This window comes from Hemibagrus wyckioides, linkage group LG17 (assembly GCF_019097595.1).
Source record: "Hemibagrus wyckioides isolate EC202008001 linkage group LG17, SWU_Hwy_1.0, whole genome shotgun sequence".
Taxonomy (NCBI): domain Eukaryota; kingdom Metazoa; phylum Chordata; class Actinopteri; order Siluriformes; family Bagridae; genus Hemibagrus; species Hemibagrus wyckioides.
The window spans coordinates 24,768,721-24,791,358 of NC_080726.1; the positions used below are offsets into that span (position 1 = coordinate 24,768,721).

The 22,638-nt window shown below is 36.5% G+C and overlaps 1 protein-coding gene across 2 annotated transcripts; it reads right to left on the minus strand.

The window, feature by feature from the left end:
• Positions 1-11,535: 11,535 nt before the first annotated feature.
• Positions 11,536-22,205, minus strand: sars2 (seryl-tRNA synthetase 2, mitochondrial). Of its 2 annotated transcripts, none has more exons than XM_058413943.1 (16): positions 21,836-22,105; positions 21,594-21,689; positions 21,036-21,065; positions 20,610-20,750; positions 19,836-19,890; positions 19,600-19,663; positions 19,164-19,269; positions 18,596-18,643; positions 17,612-17,720; positions 17,385-17,430; positions 17,148-17,235; positions 16,838-16,950; positions 16,114-16,207; positions 15,679-15,771; positions 14,497-14,562; positions 11,536-12,632 (listed from the first exon to the last, which is right to left on the minus strand). In XM_058413943.1, exons 1-16 carry the CDS (start codon positions 21,986-21,988, stop codon positions 12,495-12,497), a joined length of 1,440 nt encoding a protein of 479 aa, XP_058269926.1. In that variant the 5' UTR covers positions 21,989-22,105; the 3' UTR covers positions 11,536-12,494. The 2 variants fall into 2 exon arrangements, with proteins under 2 accessions (XP_058269926.1, XP_058269924.1); XM_058413941.1 differs by having other exon boundaries at positions 11,540-12,632; positions 21,783-22,205.
• Positions 22,206-22,638: the final 433 nt, after the last annotated feature.

The window sequence follows — 22,638 nt, forward strand, 5'->3', positions numbered from 1 at the left end:
ACAAAAAGCAAGGAAATACAGAAATGGCTTGAAAACAATGAAATACTAAGTGGAACAGATGAAAGTGGTCAATTTGTGTGGTTTATTGTGGTATTGAATAAAAATGTATCAGATAAATACACATTTTATTTCTAAAATTACATTCACTTTTAGTTCTTTTATTATATGAAAATGGCGTGGAACAGGGTGGGATGGGATCAGGACATGCGAGAAGATGAGTAGGGAGACAGTGTATTGTTTCCTATTTTTCAAGGTCAAGACATCTAAATCATTGCACTCATTGTACATAACTCCTCTGTATACTGTTTACATATTTAATTATGGTATACAATACCTTCTTTATTGCACCACTACAATCATTTGCTCATTTACCTCCCTCTGTATACTGTTATATATGCAAATTATTTACATATTTTTGTATATTGCTTATATATGCAAATTATTTATTGTTATATACTTATTATATATGCTAATTATTTGCACTGCGAAATGCACTTCTGGTTAGATGCTAACTGTATTTCGTTGCCTTGTACCCACATGTGCAGTGACAATAAAGTTGAATCTAATCTAATCTTCACAGGTCCACCAGGGAAGCCACACTTAAGGACCACTCTCTCATTCTCTGATCATTACTCCTAATACTTCAATACACTCTCTCCCGACTCTCCTTCTCTGGGGTCGCTACATCCTGATCACCTTCACCTTACACCTTACACCTATCACCTTCTCCTTGTTCCCTTAACGAGGCTATCCAGGGACAGGAGGATCCTTGAGGATACAAATTTGTAGAATCCTGCCAACTTCCCTCATTCTGAAGAAGCTGCTAGGATGGGTAGTGAAACATTTTAATCTAACTAGAAATAAGTCCAACTGACATGACTCAACTTCCAGATAACCACACCTGGACTGAGAATCTTCAGACACATTTTTACTGTATATTATTTCTGAAATTTAATTTATAAAAATGAAATCTTTTAAGTTGATCTGAAGTTTTAAATTCATCTTGTACATAAAGCATTTACTTCATTTATTTGAATAAATTAGGGATAGTTCTTAATTTGACACATAAGTTCGTTTAAATTTCAGTTTAGCATCAATTAGTAAGTTATATGATTTTCTCACTATAAAGTTTATGACAAAACAAAATGAGTGAGTTTATGGGACCTATTCCCTAACTCAATTTAAAATTGTGATGAAGGTCACTTACTACCCATCACTGCTTAATGTTAAATTAAGAAGACTTTGCTTGAAATCTCAATTAGTTTTTAATTAGAGACCTTAATGAAGTCTAAAACTTTCTAACTTGATTAAATGTCAGTTTTGAGTTACCTGTGCTAATACCTTTTTAATGTTGAGCTGTTATTTCTTCTTGCATGTTAAATGAAGTGGGAATAAATATGCAGTGGGCATGTTTAGCAGTGTTATTATTGTCAAAAGAGGCCATTTCAAATTTCAAGATTCAAGAAGCTTTATTGTCATTTCAACCACATAGCTGACTCAGTACATAGTGAAATGAAACAATGTTTCTCCAGAACCCTGGTGCTACAGAAACATACAACATAAAGAAAAAACAGAGCTAAGACCAATGTTTTTGTCCTAGCCACATAGTGCAAAGTGCAAAGCGTGCAACTAGGTGCAAACAGTGCAAAGACAATACACTGCAAAAACAGTAGGTACAAAAAGACAACACAAAAACAAGACACTTAGTGCCGAAAAAGAACATGTAGTGAAATGTAAAAAATGAAATGGAATAAAAAGAAATGATGTACAGAGTAGCAGCGGTTGAGGTAGTGCAAATAGAAATAGGCATAAACATAAATATAAACATAGCAGCGTAATGAAATAATAACAGGGTTTGAGGTAGTGCAATAAATAGTGAACAATATAAGTTTGTGTGTGTGTGTCCACACAGGAGAGAGAGAGAGAGAGAGAGTTTTTTACATTACAATTCAGTCCTGGGTGTTGAGGAGCCTGATGGCTTGAGGAAAGGAACTGTTACACAGTCTGGTTGTGAGGGCCAGAATGCTCCGATACCTCTTTCCAGATGGCAGGAGGGTGAAGAGTGTGTGTGATGGGTGTGTGGGGTGTGTAAGAGTGTGTGTGGGGTGTGTGGGGTCATCCACAATGCTGTTGGCTTTGCGGATGCAGCGTGTAGTGTAAATGTCTGTGATAGAGGGGAGACAGATTCAGCCTCAGCCTCCTCAGGAAGTAGAGGCGCTGCTGGGCTTTCTTGGTGATGGTTTACTCAAATATTAGACTAAAACATTTTTTGCCCTAGAAGATCATCTACCATACCTACACAAATAATGTGTCCACACATTTAAGTCATTCAATGCATTCATGTTGCAATTGTCCAAAATTCATTTGCCATAAGTGTCATTTAATGGTAACAAAAAAGCCCAGAAAGTTGAATCATCCTCTAAAATCTTAAGAAACCTTTGAGGCTAGCAAAAAAAACTTAATCTGAAAAAAAGTAATCTGATTTAACTTTGGGACAGAAAATGATGGACCAGACTGACAGGATCACTCTCACAGAAGGAAATTGTGGAGGAGATCCAGAATCAGCTTTATTGCCAAGTACTGTGGGTTTTACATGTGCAAGGAATTGCCTTGGTGTATTGGTGCACAACATTAAAAAATATAAACATAAAAATATAAAGAAAAATGTAAGAATTTTTCTTTGAACTGTGTAGAAATAATAGATAAATGTGTAAGTACACTGTGTAAGTAATAGTGCAGTATTATAACGTATAAAAAGTGAACCAGTGCAAACAATTAAATTACACTATGTAACACAATTTTTGTTCCTGGGTAGTGAATGACATGTCCCAATTATTCTTGATGGAAAATGATTTAAAAAATAGCCATTAAGCCCCTTGAAGTTTGGGTTTGAGCTTTTAAGAGAAACCTCAAAATTAGCCCATTTTACTAAAAAAAACTGCCCAAAACTAACCCAAACTTTCAAATGGGTTTTTTTTCTCTTTATTTGGGTTACAAAGAATGGGGAAATAACAATTATTTCCCAGGAACAAGAAAAAAGTAAAAAAAAATTGTACATAGTGTTATCAATGCTACAGTCAGTGCATGTGGAAACATTAAGTGGACATCAGTGGACCAGTGCAAAAAGTCACAGTTTGAGATAGGAAAGTAAGACAGAGGGGCAGCATATGAACCACAACAAAGAGGATTTGTGCATTTGTGTGTTAATGTCCAAGTACATGGATAAGTGACCATGCTGTTTCCTGCATGTTGTTAATTAGATTGCAGGCTGTAGAGGGAAGTGGTGGCTGAAGCAGTTAAGGCTCTGGGTCACTGATTGGAAGGTCGAGGGTTTGAGCCCCAGCACTGCCAAGCTACTGCTGTTGGGCCCCTGAGCAAGGCCCTCAACGCTCTCTGCTCCAGAGGCATTGTATCATGGCTGTGCTCTGACCCCAGTTTGCTGATATGTGAAAACTTTTAGGGGCTTATACATTATTTGACTGATAGGACAAACACACTATGTATAGTACCTTGTAAGTAAGTGCCATTGTCACAGTATTTGGCTTGAGCTTTGTTGTCCCTTGCATGTTTTGTATTATGTATTTCTTTGTTTGCAGTAAGAAAAATCTACAGCAGGCTTTCTTAGTCTCTGGAACTCCACATTCCATGTGTCATGGAGATCTTAAAACCCAATAAAGGGAATGGCCAAAGACTCTTGCAACAGGTTAAACACTTAAAACACTGCATATACAATTTTATATCTTGTACCTGAATTATTTTGAATTACATATTTACATACAATTTGAGGAAGTCCATGCAAAATTTTGGGTTAGCTTGATTCCTCTCCAATATTCTAAAGCTGACTGAATTTTATTATTTGTCAATAACTTTATTGTATATTTAAAAAAGTTAATTAATTAATCTCTATTTTTGATAGACCGAAGATGTTACCTCAGAGGGAACACTTGTATTTTTGGTCTTCTATCCTCCTTGATGATTTCAGTTTCTGAATAGATTATACTGCAATTGTTATATAAAATAATTGGATGAGTGGACGCTTCAAAAACCATGCAAAACAAACACAACAGTAATCCATATGACCCCAGTTGATAAATCCATGTCTCCTGAAGCAAAGAAAGTGTGTGAAATATTTGAACCTTTTTAAAACTATGATACTATCACTTTGACCAACCATTATACATGCATTTGTTTACATTAAACATCAGAATGTTGTGAAGCATGATGCAAGCCTGTTGTGAAACTGGTGCGAGAAGCGATGGTACACATTTCACAAAAATTTAAAATGTGCTCATGTTACACCAAACAAATGCATGTATGATACATGAGGAAGCAGTTTAAAAAATATTATAGTTTTTCATATGTTCCTATTGTTATGCTTCAGACAACATTGATTCATCAAATGGGCTAGTTATATATTATATAGACTTCTCTAAAAAATCACCATTTGTGTTAAAATGAACATTATCTTAGAAAGCATGAGGGTGAGAATGATGAGAGAATTTATTTAATCATAGGTTGAGTATCCCTTTAAAGTCAGTTTATTGATATTCCTAAAGGGATAGTTCACCCAAAAAACTAAATTCTCTCATTTACTCATCCTCAAGCCATCCCTGATGTATATGAATTTGTTTCTTCAGATGAACACAGATTTTTAGCCAAAGCTGTTGATCTTCTTTAGCCACCTGACTTTGCTATGCCTTCTGAGCAGGTGATCATTTTAAGGTACTGGATAGATGCAGAAAATGATTCACAGAAAAATCTCTTTATTCTTTACTCTGCTTTTCACGTTTAAGACACTGACATATCTGAGACTCTTAGGTTCCAGTTGCCATTTTGATAGTCATACTTGAAGACAGTACTCATCCTGAGTAATGTCAAAGCTATCCATCCTTTCACACTATCCTTTTGGACTTTGGAGCCGAGATACAATGTCCCAACTTTAAAATATTTTACTTCAAGATCCCCATCCAAAAATAATTGAAGAAATGCGTGAACATCTGTTGCCATAAAATCTTGTCAACATAACTGCATTTTATCATCACTAAGTGGCAGCTAGAGTCATGTTCTCTACACAAGAGCCACACGTGTGCACATATGGCTGAGCTGTTAAAGAATGTAGCAGAGGAACGGCAGATCACTAAGAAAGATTTAGTTTTAGTTGCTGATAACTCATCCAACATGCTGAACTGGGTAAATTCTTACATGCTATGCCCACACGCTAAACCTGGCCTCTCAGTGAGTGCTCAAGCTGCCCACTAAATCATGACTACTAAGGACCGTGAGATATATTACTACATTTTTCCACTGCACTGAAAATTGGGTACTGCTATCTGTTCAATGGCATCATGAAACATCTCCATATCTGCCACTATCAAATAAAATGTGTCAACAACTCTATCCATACAAAAACATAAATTCAAGTACAATGGACTGGGAACACATGTTTCTTATTATAAACTTTGTAACTGTTTATACATTTGTCTACTATTAAATTGCAACCTTACTAAAGCTGAAACAGCCAATAGCTATCTATGTTTCTGGGTAATAACAGTCTTATTGCTTCTGAATAGAGTACAATATTGAACACATACAGGTAACTGACCAATATATAAAGTCACTTTATGACTTCAAAGTCTCTGCGTGATTTGCACAGGTATCCACAGGATTCTTACCACCATCACTAGCATTATCTATATATTTAAGTCCTGTAAGTTGTGAGGTGGGGCCTCCATGGATCAGACTTCTTTGTCCAGCACATCCCACAGATGCTCGATTGGATTGAGATCTGTGGAATTTGGAGGCCAAGTCAACACCTCCAACTCTGTGTTCCAGTTCTATTGCTCACATGCCCATTGTTGCCGCACAGGGGTCAGCATGGTCACCCTGACTGGTCTGTGGCTATGCAGCCCCATACACAGACCAGGAGCTGCAGTTTTGGAGATGCTCTGATCCAGTGGTCTAGCCATCACAATTAGGCCCTTTTGGTCAAACTCACTCAAATCCTTACACTTGTCCATTTTTCCTGCTTCTAACACGTCAAATTTGAGGACAAAACGTTCACTTGCTGCCTAATATATCCCACCCACTAACAAGTGCCATGATGAGGAGATCATCAGTCTTATTCACTTCAGCTGTCACTGCTCACAATGTTATACCTGATCAGTGTATGATGAGGATGGAGAGGGAGCTGGCTCAAGTCACCTCACCCTCAGCTAGATTTTTAGCTTCCAGTCACCTCTAGACTTAACTATGTCTTGTCTCTGTCTGACTGGCTAGTTAAGACCTGGAGTTCTGTGATAAGCTGGGATTCAATTATTCCATTTTATTAGTCTTGTACATCACTCAGGTCCTTAAGCAACCAATGGAGTAATAGTTATGATTAGAGACTCCCACAGATTTCATGTTTTAATTGTTATCTTTAGTGCAGTTTGGACCACTATTTTCAGCTAATTTGCCATTTGTTATTTGTTCTTTTGTGGCCAGTAAATGCCCCAAAACCCATGCTACAGCAATTCACATAACAGCTGTGGCCTGCTTCACAGATAGCACCCCGGGAGTTGAGCGCTTCATCAACACTCCACTGGTCCACCTCAGTGAACAAAGTATGGCAGGTCTTTGATGAGGAGTCCCTGAATATTGAGTTGCTGCAAGACAGGACACTGCAGAGTTTTTTAAAACTGAACTCCATCCAGCATTGGGAGGTGATTTGACCACAATTAGAAGATGACCTACAATCAGTGAAAATACAATTAGTAAAGGACGAAGCTGATTTGTATGCTGAGTTGTACAGTGAGTAAAAATCACTCTCAGTTTGTACCAATGATATTGTGGAGCTGAAGAACAAGCCAAGGCAAGGACAGCTAAGTTTGCCTTTCTGGAAAATAAGTGTGAGGTGATGCAATAGCATAAGGATAGTGATGAGCAACCACATTCCATTATTACCAGGTTCCATTACAACAGTGACTGTGCAGATGCTCTATGGTGTTCAAGAGATAATCGACTGTTATCAGATGGGTTTGGTGACCTTCAGCATAGTCAGGAGGCTGTGTAGCCTTGTTATGGTCTTTTTTCCCGGTTCATTTCCGGATCAGCTATAAAGGAGTGGAACAAGACTTTGTTTCTGCAGAAGTGGCTAAAAACTATGTAAAAAGCTGAACATTGGGTAATGCTTTTGTCCAGTATGTATGTAAATGTTGGAGAAGTGAAAGCAATCTGTTAAAGTTTTGTTTCGCAGTAATAGTTGTGGCATATATTTACCTTGAAAGAAACTATACAATCTATACCAGTCTTTGGTGAGGGTGGCACACAAGGTAAAAAAGGAGAGACCTAACATGAATGCCAAAGAAATTGCCAAATTCCTTTGTACATGTATACATTTACACCAAGCACTTTATTGGAAACAGTTGTACACCCACTCCTTCATGTAATTATCCAATCAGCCAATAAAGTGCCAGCAGCTCAAAGTGCACAGTGAGTGTATAAATTACCATATATATAAAATACATTTTGTGTTAACATGCACTTTGTACCCATATGGGCCTTGAATGTTTTAGTGAAGTTGTGTGTAAATGTTTGCATAAACCAAACTAAATTTCTGCCAGGTTTTTAAAGGCAAAATTTCTTCATTCTTGTCTAAGTTAGATAGATAGATAGATAGATAGATAGATAGATAGATAGATAGATAGATAGATAGATAGATAGATAGATAGATAGAATATACATGGTGTGGGCAATCTTATATATAGTCATGTGAAAAAATTAGGACACCACATGAAAGCCTGTTTTTTTTTCACATAGCTAAACATATATGTATTTGATCTTCATCTTAACAATATTGAAAGATTCAAGTAATATAACTAAACAAATAAAACCAAAGAAAAGTCTTTTTTTAAATGATCTGTAAAATGTAATTTTAAAAAATTTCTTGTGAGGAAAAAGTAAGGACATGCCAACATTTATTTGTACTTAAAATGGATAAAATGATTTACAGGTGAATCATATCAGGTGCAAATGATTAGAAGTTTGTTCCAGAACATTTTGAAGGAGGCTTGTCTTATTCACACCTCAGACATTTAGCTTGGTTTTCTCTTAATTGTTGAAGTAAGGAAACATTTGCTGTCTAAAAAATATGAGGGCAAGACTGAAGTTTCCCAAAGAACACAGAGACAAAGGCCAAAACTTCTGGAATAATGTGCTTCAGACAGTTGAGTCATAGTTATTTTAGATTGTGTATTTGACCCAGTGCTGGACCGGTCTAGTTCACAATGTCTCAGTCAACTATGTTAAAAAGCTTTTTCTTACTGTTGATCCTTGAGAGTTTGTAACCCCTCTAATAAAAAAATCTTAATAAAAAAAATGATTTTTCTCCATCAGTCATAGTCAAGAATAAATTAGGTGTTTTTTTTCATAAATAATAGCTTGAACTCCTCTGTTTCTCATACTTGAATAATCTGTTGATTGTTCATATATTTTGATATTGGCTCATGCAGTTATTTTTGGATATTCAACTGTCCACATATAGAGATCTACACCCCCTTGGAGATTTAACTCCCTTTGTTGGTAGATAACAAATTTTGTGAATTCATCTCAAATTCTATCAATGAGTTTATCTTTCTTCAGAATGAATCTACTTCTCCTTCCTTTCTTTGGGAGTCACTGAAGGCTTTTCTTAGAAGGCAGATTATTTTATACTTTTTCTTTAGCAATAAAGCCCTAAGCAGAGCACACAAACTGAGAATTCTTGTCTGTTTCACATAGTATTTCATTGTTTTCATCATACTTTTATATTTTCACCAGAAGCTATAAAATATATCAGGATGGAGGTGGGGCTGGCACAAGTCACCTTAACCTCAGCTACATTCTCATTTTCCATTGACCTCTAGACTTACCATCACTGACCTCTGTTTGACTGGCTAAAATGTTTTGGAGTTCTGTGATGAAGTGGTGGGCAGTTGTCCAATCAGCCAATCATGTTGCTGTAGTGCAATAAATAAAAATATCATGCTGATACATTATAAGAGCTTCGGATAATTTTCAAATAAATTTTCAGAATGAAGGCTAGTCTTATTATTTCATAAACAGCTGATCTCTTGGGATTTCACACACAATAGTCTTTAGAGTTGGTGCAAAAATCAAGACACATCGAGTGAGAAACCATTCTGTGGGTGGAAATGCTTTGTTGAAAGAGTGGTTAGAATGATTCAAGTTGCCAGGATGGACATAGTAACTCAATCTCAATTTACATCCTTTAATGCAATCCTCTTATCGTCAATTCAGTATTTGTATAGTACATTTAACAGTGGACATTGTCACAAAGTTGCTTTACAGAAATATATAAAGTCAGGATATACATTTTAAATTTTTAAATCTATCTTTAATGAGCAAGCCAGAGATGATGGTGGCAAAGAAAAACTCTCTGAGACAATATTAGGAAGAAATCTTTAGAGGAACCATCTGTCAGGAGTGGGTGCCTCCATAGGTACAAAATCCAGACCCAAATGTAGGGACAAGATGAAAAACATGGGATTTATTAATAAAATAACAAAACTATAAACACCTGAGAACACAAGAGAAAACTAGGTGACCAAGTACAAAAAAAACAAACAAACAAACAAACTGCAGAACCAGGAGGCAAAACCAGGCAACAAAAGACAAGGACTCAGCAAAACAAAAACACAAGACAGCAGGTATAAATGGGGAAGGTAATAATTGAAACATAAGGAACAGGTGTGCAGAGGCAGGAAAAGGGAGGAAGGATCAGGTGGGGCAAGCACATGTGCAAACACAACATAAACAGGAGCACATGGGAACATAAAGAAACCCTGCCAGACTGCCCTCTGGTATTCTGGCATGGAACTGTCCAGCAGTCCATGACACCATCCTCAACTAGGTGAAAACACATAATAAAATTATAAATAATTTCCCTTTTATAACTGTACTATATGGTCAAAGTGTAACTTAAGTAACCAGGAACCAGGAAGTAACCAGTAACCAACAAGTAACCTGGAAATTCATTCTAGTTTTAACATGAAGTCTATGTTGTTGAAGTTACTGTTCACTGATGGACAACACTTTTGTTCACTGGTCCCTATGTGGTACCATCCACAGTAATCTCATGTATCTTAAGGCTTCCCATGTGGGACCATCCTCAGCATCAGCAAGTGATTTAGAAGTGATGAGAACCTCAAACAGAACTAGGGCTTCTGGAAGGAACAAGAAGGTCCAGGGAGCAGAAGGCGTCAGTATCACTGATCTGATGAGGAGTAGCATGTGTAGCTTGATAGAGACTGAGAGAAAGAAAGTTAGAGAGATGGGGGTATTAGGTAGATTGTGTTCTTGGCTGACAGGAGTGGTTCCTTCTGCTGATGTAAATCATCCACTTTAAGGTTTGATGTGCTTTGCATTCTGACATGATTTTCTGCTCCTTAAAGGGCATTTAAGTTACTACTTCCTGTCAGCTCAAACCAGTCAAGCTATTCTCCTCTGATCTGTCATCGACAATGTTTCAGCTTGCAGACTCTTCACACACAGGATTTTTTATGTTGTTGATTGTCCCAGAATATCAGCAGTTTCTGAAATGCTCAAATCAGCTTATCTCTCACCAACATCCATGCCTCGGTTATAGAGATCATGAAGATCAATGACTGTGTCCTTAATATTTTATATTCTGCTCGTTCTGCAACAGTAGTACTTTGGATCGCTGCTTCAGAAAATGCTCTAGAGATAATGCTATGTTCCCTTTCCCTCTCTTCAGAAAGATGTTTCAGCAGTAACACTCTTTTAAGCATTAAAAAGCTCATCAGTGATTAAAGAATATCTGTGGGGCAGAAATCACAAATATAGACAGCATGATGTAGCAGAACTGTGTGTGCATTTAGCTGAGGGGAGTGGAATTCTACAGGGAAACTGTAAACAACAAATGTTTTTCATAACAAGAAGTCAAACTATTCAGAATTAAACCTTCAGAAAAGGTGATTATTATTAATTACAATATTAATATAATAATAATAATAATAATAATAATAATAATAATAATATAATTAATTAATTAATTGTTAATTTTATATTTCTATTTGAGACTTAATTTTCATTAGATTTATGAGAGAGATTTATTAAATTAACAGTGAAGCACCTAGAGTGCTAGATAGATATATTACCTGCATTTTTAGTGCGTCCTGTGTAAACAGACCCATTGCACACATGCAGTGCTGTAATTTCCTACAACAGTGCATCACAGTGTGGTACTCCACTTAAACAACAGCAACTGTCATTACAATAACTTTTAATACTAAATTTAACATAATGAGATCACCAAGACAAGTTATTGCTTATGTTATAGAAGCTATAAACGGTCATTCCTAGCCTCTTTTTGTCACTCTTGAAATAAAGAAGTTCAGCTTTCTTGTCAAGTGACTGGCTGTAATATGATCATCATTCTGTATCACTTAGTAAATAGCATTTAATATGTGGAACAATGGTATTTTCTGGAATATTTTCACAATAGAAGTACTGGAAATATGACAAATGTACAGGTAGGAGTAAACATTCCTATTTTGGGAGGGAAAAAAAATGCTTAAGTGTCAGTAATGATCTGAGGTTCATGTGAAATAAAGACACTTGGCTTGTGTGACAAAGATATTATCACTTATATACAATATTACACTGACACAGTATGCAACATTTGTTGTATATTGACATTTATTGTACAATTATTTCCCATTGTACTACGAAAACCAGCCAACCATTACATACTTTGCATAGGAACTCCAGAAAAACATTGGAGAATGCATTGGTTATTAGAGTAAAGAGTTATTGTTGAAGTGCACTGCATTGTGGTTTTTGTAGTTTGGGAAGGGGTTGTAGTTGTAGTTTTGGTGACTTTTTTAGTCCATTACGCCAAAGTAAAACTGACTGAAATAAGCATCACCCACTCAGCAGCACTCTGACTCTTCACTGTGATGGAACTCTATTTTCTTTTTGACTGGTACCATCATGCTCAACACTATGCAGATTAACAGAAAATAATGTCAGCTATGTGTCAACATCATGTGCTGTTTAATAACGTTTTTGCGATTGACAGTTCACCTACTCCTTACACTGGACATGGTGGAATGCTCAGTTTACAATATCACATGCCTAATAGGTCAAATAGGAGTAGGAATAGAAATAGGAGTCCCCAATACAAACAAAAAGAACTGCAATGCAACAGTCTTCATGTTTTTCACACATGTAAAAGGCCTGCAAAAGCATGTTATAGTCAGCAGAAACTAAAAAGTGGAAACTGGAGACAAACAAACAGCACATTATCTGAATCATAAACAAACAGGGCTCCAGCAGACTCAGGGCACAATTGACCCAGATCAGCTCTTTTCTGGTTAAACTGTAAAATCTGGTATTTAAAAAAAATGAAGCGGTCACTTCCTGGATCAAAATTCCCCAACTGTAGATTTTTGAAAAATATAGAAGAAACTGTGTACACACACAATACTGTAAAATTAGCTTTTAACAATTGAATGAGGTGTACGGTTTGGCTGATTTGGTCCGATGTACTTCAGGGGAGTGTATGAAGGCTTTTCAATCACCTCTAAGCCAAGGTAAGGCTGCAAAACTTCTGGAACACGTACAGTTCCTTCCTAAAACAGAAAACAGATGATAATAATAATAATAATAATAATAATAATAATAATAATAAGTAGAAGAAGAAAATCTCAATTGAATCTTTGTACTTAACTATAACCAGCTTAACAGTTTTCCAGATGTGAATTAATGAAATAATTATGATTTTATAAGCAAAGTTTCATATTTTTAATAAATATTTATTTTATACATTATATATATTCAAGTTAATGCCTGGTAATAACCACATTAATTCACCCAAAGATAGTATCATCATTATTTTATTGTGATTAAATGTGACTAAGCAATGAACCAAAAGGGAAGAAGAAGGAAAAAAAGGCCCTCACCTCACTTTGCTTGTGTGTATATATACACTACTCACAAAAAGGATATTCAGCTTTCGGGTGAAATTTCAGGATGCACCTAAAATGCACTATAACCTTTACAGGTGAACTTAATTTGACCTTCTCTACACTTTTGAATGCACATGTCCAACTGTTCAGTGTTTCAGTACTTTTTGGATAAATTGCTGTTCTCTAACAAGGTGCTTAATGGCAAAATTCACAACTGGTGTTTGATCCATGAATCCACCAATAAATTTTCTGGTTCAGTTAGAATTGGTATTTAAACAGTCCTCTTCATCATGCTGTTCACATTTTGACATCATGAGACCAAGACCACACCTAACCACTGATCAACAGTACCTCACCATTGTGAGGCTTCAAACAGGATGTTCTCAGAGGGAAGTGGCCACTGAGCTTAGAGTGTCACAGAGTGTCATCAGCAGGTTGGGACAGAGATACAGAGAGACTGGAAGAGTCACAGAAAGGCATAGAAGTGGACGTCCTTTGGCCACATCCCACATTGATGACCGCTTCATTGTGAACAGTGCCCTGCAGAACCGGATGATGAATGCCACTCAACTCCAGGCACATTTAAGGGAGGTGAGAGGCACCCAAGTGTCACGTCAGACCATTCGAAACCGTTTACATCAGCGCGGTCTGCGTGCTAGACGACCTGCAAGGGTACCTGACCACACCACCAGGCCAGGGAGCATTTACACTGGACGAGGGACCAGTGGGCCTCAGTGCTGTTCTCTGATGAAAGTCGATTCACATTGAGCAGAAATGATGGCCGCCAACGATGTTGGAGACGTCAAGGAGAGTGCTATGCATCAGCCACTGTTGTGGTGGTGTTACAGTCTGGGCAGGTGTGTCTAACTCAATACAGAACTGCCCTACATCTTGTGAATGGTACAGTGACAAGCCAATCCTACCTGAATAACATCATTAGTCCAGTCATTGTGCCCCTGCATGAACAACACAGGCCTAATTTCATCTTCATGGACGACAATGCTCCAGGTCATCGAGGTCGCATCATTAGGGAACGGCTGCTGGAGGCCGGGGTACCTCAAATGGAGTGACCTGCACTTTCTCCAGACCTGAATCCCATAGAAAACCTATGGGATCAGCCGAGTCGCCGTGTAGAGGCTCGTAACCCTGCACCCCAGAACCTCAATGACCTGAGGGCCAACCTTCAGGAAGAGTGGAATGCCATGCCTCAGCAGACAATAAATCGACTTGTGAACAGCATGAGACGTCGTTGTCAAGCTGTAATTGATGGTCAAGGGCACATGACAAATTATTGAGACATTGAGATTTTTTGTTGTGGTATACCCTCCACTGTTGTTGGCTTTTGTTTCAATAAATTGTTTGAGATGAGGAAATCACCATTGCATGCTTCTACTTAAATGCCCTACTTTCATGATATAATATCACTGTAGCGTGAACCTTTTACATTTTCCATAAATTTCACCCAAAAGCCAAATATCCTTAACTTTTTGTGAATAGTGTATATATTAAATCATATCAACATCCTCACCTTTGTTTGATGCGTTTCCAAAATTGCAATAATAGTGCGTGGAATAGCACACGCTGTAGCATTCACCTAGAATCAAAACATACATTTTGCTGGTTATTATTCTGGGGATTCTCTACGGCACTTTATGCATTTCCTTCTATTTCAACAAGGCACCTTTCTAAAAAATAATACAATTCCCTCCAAAGGTATTGGGCGTTTACAAGTCCACTTCTTTTGAAGACATTTGGGTTTAAGAAAAAAAAAGAATATAGATCAGAACTTCAACTTTAATTTCCTGATATCTACAGCTTGATATGTTAAGCAACAGAACTTGCTGGCAGAGCACCCAATTTTTAGAATACGAACAGAAAGTCCTAAAGCTAATTAAACACTAAACATTTGGGTGCATTTGCCTTGCTTGCACTGATTGGCATTTCTCTATAGCTTGGCAGAATGTCTTTGTAAACTTTAGAATTCATTCAGCTGCTACCATCATGAATTACATTATCAATAAAGATGATGTCACACTACCTCAACCAAACTTGAGCAAAGAGCTTGTGTGTTTTGAATCATGAGCAGATTCGTCCTTTCTCCACACTGTCTTTTCCATCACTTTGGTCCCCAAATCTCAGCTCATCTCTATTTCTTTGTGAAGTCCTGCTGTTTTGTCTTTATTTCACAGCTCTTACTATAGCTATCAATGTTTCTGTCATCACCTGCTGTTTTCCTTGGCTGACCCTTTCGACGTGTGGTTCATGTAATGGTGGCCCCAGGTTTTTTCTACTGGCTATGGCAATTGCTTGTGCAATGACCCTGAAGAATATCTTGCTCTTCCTACAATCTTTGCTCTTCATATAGATTTATCTTTTTTTAACAACAAATGAAATATTCAAAAACAAAACTCAGGGCTTGAACTATTAATTGTTACACGATCAAACTATCAAAGGGAGCACTTGTGTAACAAGAAGAACTGCCGTCAATGTTCCAAAATTTGTGATCGCTTGAAAAATAAAAACGAATCTGTACACTGTATACAAAAGAATTGACCTTGCTGTTTCAATTCTTTGCGAGGGGACTGTTATCTTTCTAACAACACTATAAATATACTGTAAGCATTTTCAATAACACAGTGGCAGCACAAAAATACATTACTTTTTGCCTTTAGTTACATTCTTAGCAGGGACAGTAATAGAGATCACTCACTGTGTGAGCATACTTAAAACTGCCATCACTTCTCTCATACAGAATGTTCAGACGCCGGCTCTGGTAGTCAGTGCAGTTTGATGCACTGGAGATCTAATGAAGAGGTAAGAAACAAAGATTGAAACAATTCATAATCTTAGAAAACATTAAGACAAAATAAGACATTTTTGCCCTACCATGTTCCAAATGCACATAAATAAGTATATAAATAATGACCATAAATAAGTGTAAATATCATCCGTAGACATGCAGTGACTTGGTCTACATGTTCTTTTATTTTATGTGTATACTCTAATTTGTAATTTTTGGATAAGACGCTGAATTAGATTTGTTTATCATTTTTGAATAACTAAAGGTAATCTTTTGAAATGCAAATTCAAATGAGATCCAGAGATGAATTTGTAGGATCAGTTCGGAGTGTTAGTATCGTCTTACCTCACCGTAACTTTCACGGCCTGGCATCCACGCTTCAATGTCATACTTCCTGAAGGCTGGTGCCCCGAGCTCCTGAGTGGGCATATCCAAAACTCTTTGAACAAATAAAAAAAACTTTTATATAAAACACATTAAAAAATAATGAAATTAAGAAATAACTTCTAAATAACTCCAAAATATGACAGTTTTCAGTACGACAGTATCTGTTCATAGCTTGCTTTTTAGAAATTGTAGACATTAGACAATACGACAGCAATGCAAGTTTTATATTATTTGAATACCGAAACTCAAACTCCCAGATCAATACAATTTTCTTTAATTTTGTCCTGGTTTGTTTGTTCTTTATAAATGTAGTTTACCAATACAAAATGTTTTGCCACCATCATACACATAGCCCTGCTTTGAACAGACACATTCTGTGTATGATCTCTTACCTATGAAATACTAGAAAGGCCTTGAGTTGTATATATTTACTGTGGCATTATCTTGAAATCACGACTATTATTTTATACTGCTATGTGATCTCAGACAACTTCAGTTATGACACGATCGTGAAAAAAAGTTTTCGAAATAATAGTAAAGATAAAATACTATATTTTTAGTAATCCAGGATTCTGATAAACATTAACTAGAGTGAAAGAAATGACAAAATGAATCAAAAGAAATCTTTATGAATAATTGTTGCAACATGAATTTGCCTATACATACTAAATTACTTTAGAACCTGAAATGGAGGTTGAGTGAAGAGAAAATCTCCTTCTGCAACAAAACAAATTCATCTAACAGCTGAGAACTCTCCTGACCAGTTTCATCTGCTGTTACACCAAACATCTCCACCTGAAAGATGAAATAAAATGAACCGACTGTTTTCTAGTTTTTCATGAACATACATCAGCAATGTAAGAAGAAACAAAAAATAGCATGTATATCAACATAAGCAAACATCCATTAAGCAGCTATGTAATGAACATGGTTTCCTCATTTCTGTTCAGTACATTTTTAAATATAATTACTGTCACTCAACCCTATTTTACCTTATTAAAGTGATGAACCCTGTATAGTCCCCAGGCTTCTCTTCCTGTATCAGTTTCTGCTCTGTAACATGTGCTACAACACACCGTCCTTTAAAATAATAAATAAACACAATAACACATGCAAAGAAAACTATTTTAAACCAAATATGTATCATTCAACACATTCTGAACAGCATTTTACAGTACCATGTTATGAATATATGAATAGCAGGGTATCAGGACAGAGGAAAAACTTACCTTACTGGCAGGTCTTTCAAATTCACAGCATGGTCCATAAAGTAACCTTAAACATGTATCAGGAAACCATAAATTACTGTCTTTTTAAAAAAAAAAACTTCATATCGTTGTTCTTTCAAGTAGGACTGAAAATGGAGTTCAGAAGTCTACAGAGGTCTACAGATTTCACAAGATAAAAATGATTATCTATGCAATATTTCTAAACAAAATACTTTTCAGTTTTTTACCTGCAACTCCGACTTCCCCTGTCCCAGCAAGGTTAAGGTTGGGGAAGCGACTCGGGTCTAGAGAGTAAACCTGGGAACTGTGAGCGTAAGGCTGCATCCCACAACCTTCCTGAGTAGAGACATGCACCAAAAGGGTCACTGAGCCTTGTAGTAGCAAAGTACAGATGAATGTGAATCATCAGTTATTGTGTGCGTCAGTTCTAAGCTTGCGCAATCATCATGTAAAAAAGACAGAAAAATTTCTTATTTCACCAATAATAGCAGATCATACCATCAGCTTTGCAGTTGGTAGCTGCTTTCTGGCAGATTTGTGAAAATCTGTATGCCACATTTTTAATAGAATTTTAAGTGATTCTGCAGTAACACACAGTCAACAGTAAATGTAGTGCTTTTTCATAATCCTTTTGAACAAGAAAGCCACCTATGTCTAGGTGGTCAACATTTTTCACTGTTGATCATCTTCACTTTGAGCTGTAGAAGAAGTAGAAGAAGCAGTCTTTATTTATTTCTCTCATATACATTACTGGCAAATGATTTTCCTCACATATCCCAGCTTGTTAGGAAGTTGGGGTGAGAGGACAGGGCCAGCCATGATACAGCATCTCTGGAAAAGAGAGGGTTAAGGGCCTTGCTCAAGGGCCCAACAGTGACAGCTTGGTAGTGCTAGGGATTGAACCATGACCTTCTGGTCAACAACCCAGAGCCATAAACTTAAAAGTAGATCTGGTAATGTAATATAATAGTAATATTGATTGAGTAATATTGAATGATAATGTAAAATTGTTTAGAGGCAAATAAAATTATTATTTTGCACTTAACTTCTTTAGTGGAGGGTACAGGTTCAAATTTTAAAAAATGTCTTGTAAAGAGAATTGAAAGACAGTACAAACTGTGTCAACATTTAAAAATAAATAAAAATAGAATTAAAATAGAAAAAATAATCAATTGCTCTGGTACTTATGAAAGAGATGATGAACTACTTACAAACACGACTCCTTTCAGCATGTCTGGAACAACCATTGGGATAAACCCCTGAAAGATACACAAAGTATTTCTCCTAAGGTTCAGCATAAATAAAGCAAAAATACTACTTGTGCTGATTCTACATACTACACAGCTGGTTCTGCATACTAGACATGTAAATAGCAATTAAAAGAAACTATACAATCTATACCAGTCTTTGGTGAGGGTGGCACACAAGGTAAAAAAGGAGAGACCTAACATGAATGCCAAAGAAATTGCCAAATTCCTTTGTACATGTATACATTTACACCAAGCACTTTATTGGAAACAGTTGTACACCCACTCCTTCATGTAATTATCCAATCAGCCAATAAAGTGCCAGCAGCTCAAAGTGCACAGTGAGTGTATAAATTACCATATATATAAAATACATTTTGTGTTAACATGCACTTTGTACCCATATGGGCCTTGAATGTTTTAGTGAAGTTGTGTGTAAATGTTTGCATAAACCTATGAACTAAATTTCAGGTTTGGAAGGGCTAATTTTCTTAACAGTCTAAGCATACACCTTATCCTAGGCCACACTGACCCTTTTCTGAAGGAGGTTGAGAGCAAAGTTCTGTAATGCAATCTGAAGCTGGGCTCCTGCTCCCCTCAGATAGTACGACCTGTGACCCGACACATGTGCAAGACGTCTGAAAGAGGGAAAAACACAGTAAAGAAGGAAAGATGAAAAAGCCTAACCAGAATTAACCGTGTTCATACTAGCAAGTATAAAGGCAATAGGCACACGTGATAGTGATACATGTGTTATTTTCTACGTAGAAAAACTTTCTAATCATGATGTCATCTCATATAATATATAGTATCTCAGTAAATGTATAGAGAAACATTAAGAAAAAATAATTCTTAGAAAGTAGTGTTGTCTCTAACTGAAGATCTTGAACTGTATATGCATAATTTTTTATGCTGCTGCTGTAGGATCACAAAGATGGATAAAGAGAGATGGTTAAAGTTACCATTACCGTTGTCTTATGATATCCAGATTTTCACCAATTTCAAGGTGGCCTTTCGCTTTGAATTCAAACTCTATGGTAAATAAAATGCCATAGCATAAGACTTATTTGTAACAAAAAATAAAGCTTTAAAAGGCAAGTGAGGTGGTCAATAAAAACACTAATTATCCTCTCATATGAAGGCAGGCACACTCAAATGAACCTGCTTAATATAGGATATATAAAATTGCTGTTGATTTATATACCAGCTTTATGTCCAACCATTTCAACCACCTTCGCCTGGCTCTCATCTCCAATGGGCTGGGGGAAAAAAAGATGAACTTATTAAAAAGATTTGAAAAAAAAAATCACTGTATAAATAGTTGGTATCTTCTTAATAAAAAGTTTTATTTTAGAATTTTAAGGAGTTGCAGTTATAATAAATTTAGTTTAATTTAAACATTAGTTCTTCAAATATTGTTCTAACTAAAAAGATGAATGTTGTATGCTATTATTTGAAAGGTTACCCAGACTTGCATTCAAACAACTGCATTTAAGTTATGACTCTACTATTTCATCCTTTATCCTGATGTACATAGTTCACTGAGTTTGGCGAATAAAAATGCTAATATTTCTGTTCCTTTGCACTTCTGCTAGTTCTTCAACTAAAATGAATGACACAGGGGTACAACAAAAGTAACACAAACAAACGTCAATGTGCTGACACACATATGCAGTATGAATATATTAAAACAATTACTGAATGTACTAATGGTCTAAATCACTGATTTGTTCTGACACACTTGACTTTGGAATAAGCATACCTAAAATTTTTAATCTTGTTTGAAGACACTACTAAAAACCAATAAGTTTCTTAAACAAATGTGCACAGTTTCCCTGCCAGTGTTGTTGTAATATTTATACTTGTATGGAGCAACAATGTCATTTAATGTGAATATGTGCAGTCATAAGTACATACTGTGCACTCAATATCATACAATTTTAACTCTTTTAGTCATCAGAGGAACTGAACCCCTTACTACATCTTGGTGCGTTCGGTTGGGAAGCCTCAGAGCTAGACAATAATACTCTTCCTCTACATCACTCTGTCGTGAATACAGCTGACTCAACCTCACTCTGATCTTTCGGCCTTCTTCTCTCAAAGACTTGTATGCCATATGCTGGAAGGAATAAAACAGAGAAACAGTAAATCAAACAAACTCCCTCTCCTCTCTCCTTAAGCATTAAAATCACTAAGAGGCCCAAATATAATATAAACTGGTTCATAAATGATCCTGGAACATTTACTATGCACCTTCTATATGTTTATGTTGTGTTTAAAACACCTAATAATATTAGCTATTTCATTATATTAATTAAAATAAAAAAGACAGCTCTGACTGAAAGGTCAGATATCATATTACAGTTAATGATGCATATGGCGTCAAAGACACTTATAAACTTACACCGGACAGGACTTTTTTATCATGCTGCTCCTGTAACAAAAAAAAAGATTTCATCAAATTCCACATGTAGACGGACACTCGATATGATCTGCATGGCTTAATTTGCCTTTTTTTCCTACTGCATATATGCGAGTCAAGAACAAGAGATGAACCTTCAATAAACTTTACAGAAAGGTAAAAAAAAAAAAAAAAAAAAAAAAAAGCATTGGCCAGACTGTATTAAGTCTTATAAAATGGCCATTTCACATTTTGGCACACAATGCTGAACATTATGCAGGATTATAAGCAAAACAAACTGGAATCTATTGAGCCTATAAACTCAATGCCTGTCATTTTCATTTGAACAATAATACAGTGCATGCCTGTGTGATCATAAAACAAGTAATGTTCAACTCTTCACTAATTGTTGTGTTTCTCTGTACTAGCATGTACATATCAGCAAAAGCAAAGTCATGATCTGATGTGGGGCACAATAACTGAAAGGTCACACTGCAGGTTTTCAGGATTATGTTCGTTTAAAAATAAAATACAGAATGGCAAAAAGCTACGAAAACTGACCACAAGAGCCCGGACTTTGTCACTGATAATTTTCTTCTGTTCCTCCAACTCGTTTATCTCTTTCTGCACCTCCTGCAGCTGCTTCCACGCTGATATCTAATAGACACAAGAAAAGCTTATAGTTTAACTCTGTTATAATGCACTGTAAAAAAAAAAAAAAAACACACATGACATTAAACTGATCCTTACAATAGCTCGGACATCGAATGCCCCTAAATCTCCTTTTCTGTTCTCCAACTCACTAATGACTTGATCGGTGTGTTCACAGATTCTCCGCATGTCCAGCTCGGGTTTATCACTGTAGCCCTCCTTAACGTGCTCGAAGATGCTACTCTTGCTCTGTACACGGCCAGAGGGACACGAGCTGAAAAACCGTCCCGGTGTGTTACACACATATTGTTTCACTGTTGATGTGAAGAAGACAAGCGAGCGAAATCGTGTGACAGTTCCTATGGAGGACGCCATTTTAGTGCACAGTTCCAAAATGGCAGAATCCTAAACGACTTTGGACACTACATAGTGTGCAAAAGCCTTTAATTCCCTACATCGTATTCGACACAGACAGAAACTAACCTGATGTGTGGCACCCACCTATGAGAAGCTCGTCTAAATGTTCAGAGAATATGTACAAAACTGATTACAAAATTCAAATTAATTCAGTAAACCTGTTGACATTTCAAAGCAATCAAATTCACAGACGTCCATACTACTTTTTTATGGCACTATATGACACAAAGCTAGCTGTATGAATTATACCGCATTTAAAGGGTTGTGTCCGTGTGCTGTTTTAAGGTTATGGGATAAAACAAAATATTAGGAAGTTGGAGAAACCAGATTACATGATGATGGAGAAAAGACATTAAATTTATGATTTATATTAATTTACTTCAGTTTCTCTTCCTAAAAGCTCGGCCGCGCGTAAATACTAGAGGCGCGGCTATTAGGCGCTTAGCGGTAACACGTGCTCCTGCACAACCGAAGGAACTTCACAACGAACGCACAACAATTCTGCAATGGTGCTTAACACTATGGTTTGGAAAACTTA

What these genes read in the sequence shown, in the direction of transcription:
- sars2 (XM_058413941.1), bottom strand. Translation starts at nt 22,058, where the DNA reads ATGGCGTCCTCCATAGGAACTGTCACACGATTTCGCTCGCTTGTCTTC. An exon ending in ACCGAACGCACCAAGATGTA is followed by an intron (nt 19,891 to 20,609) that starts GTAAGGGGTTCA and finishes TTTTTCCCCCAG; the next exon opens with CCCATTGGAGATGAGAGCCA. An exon ending in AATGGTTGGACATAAAGCTG is followed by an intron (nt 19,664 to 19,835) that starts GTATATAAATCA and finishes TATTTACCATAG; the next exon opens with AGTTTGAATTCAAAGCGAAA.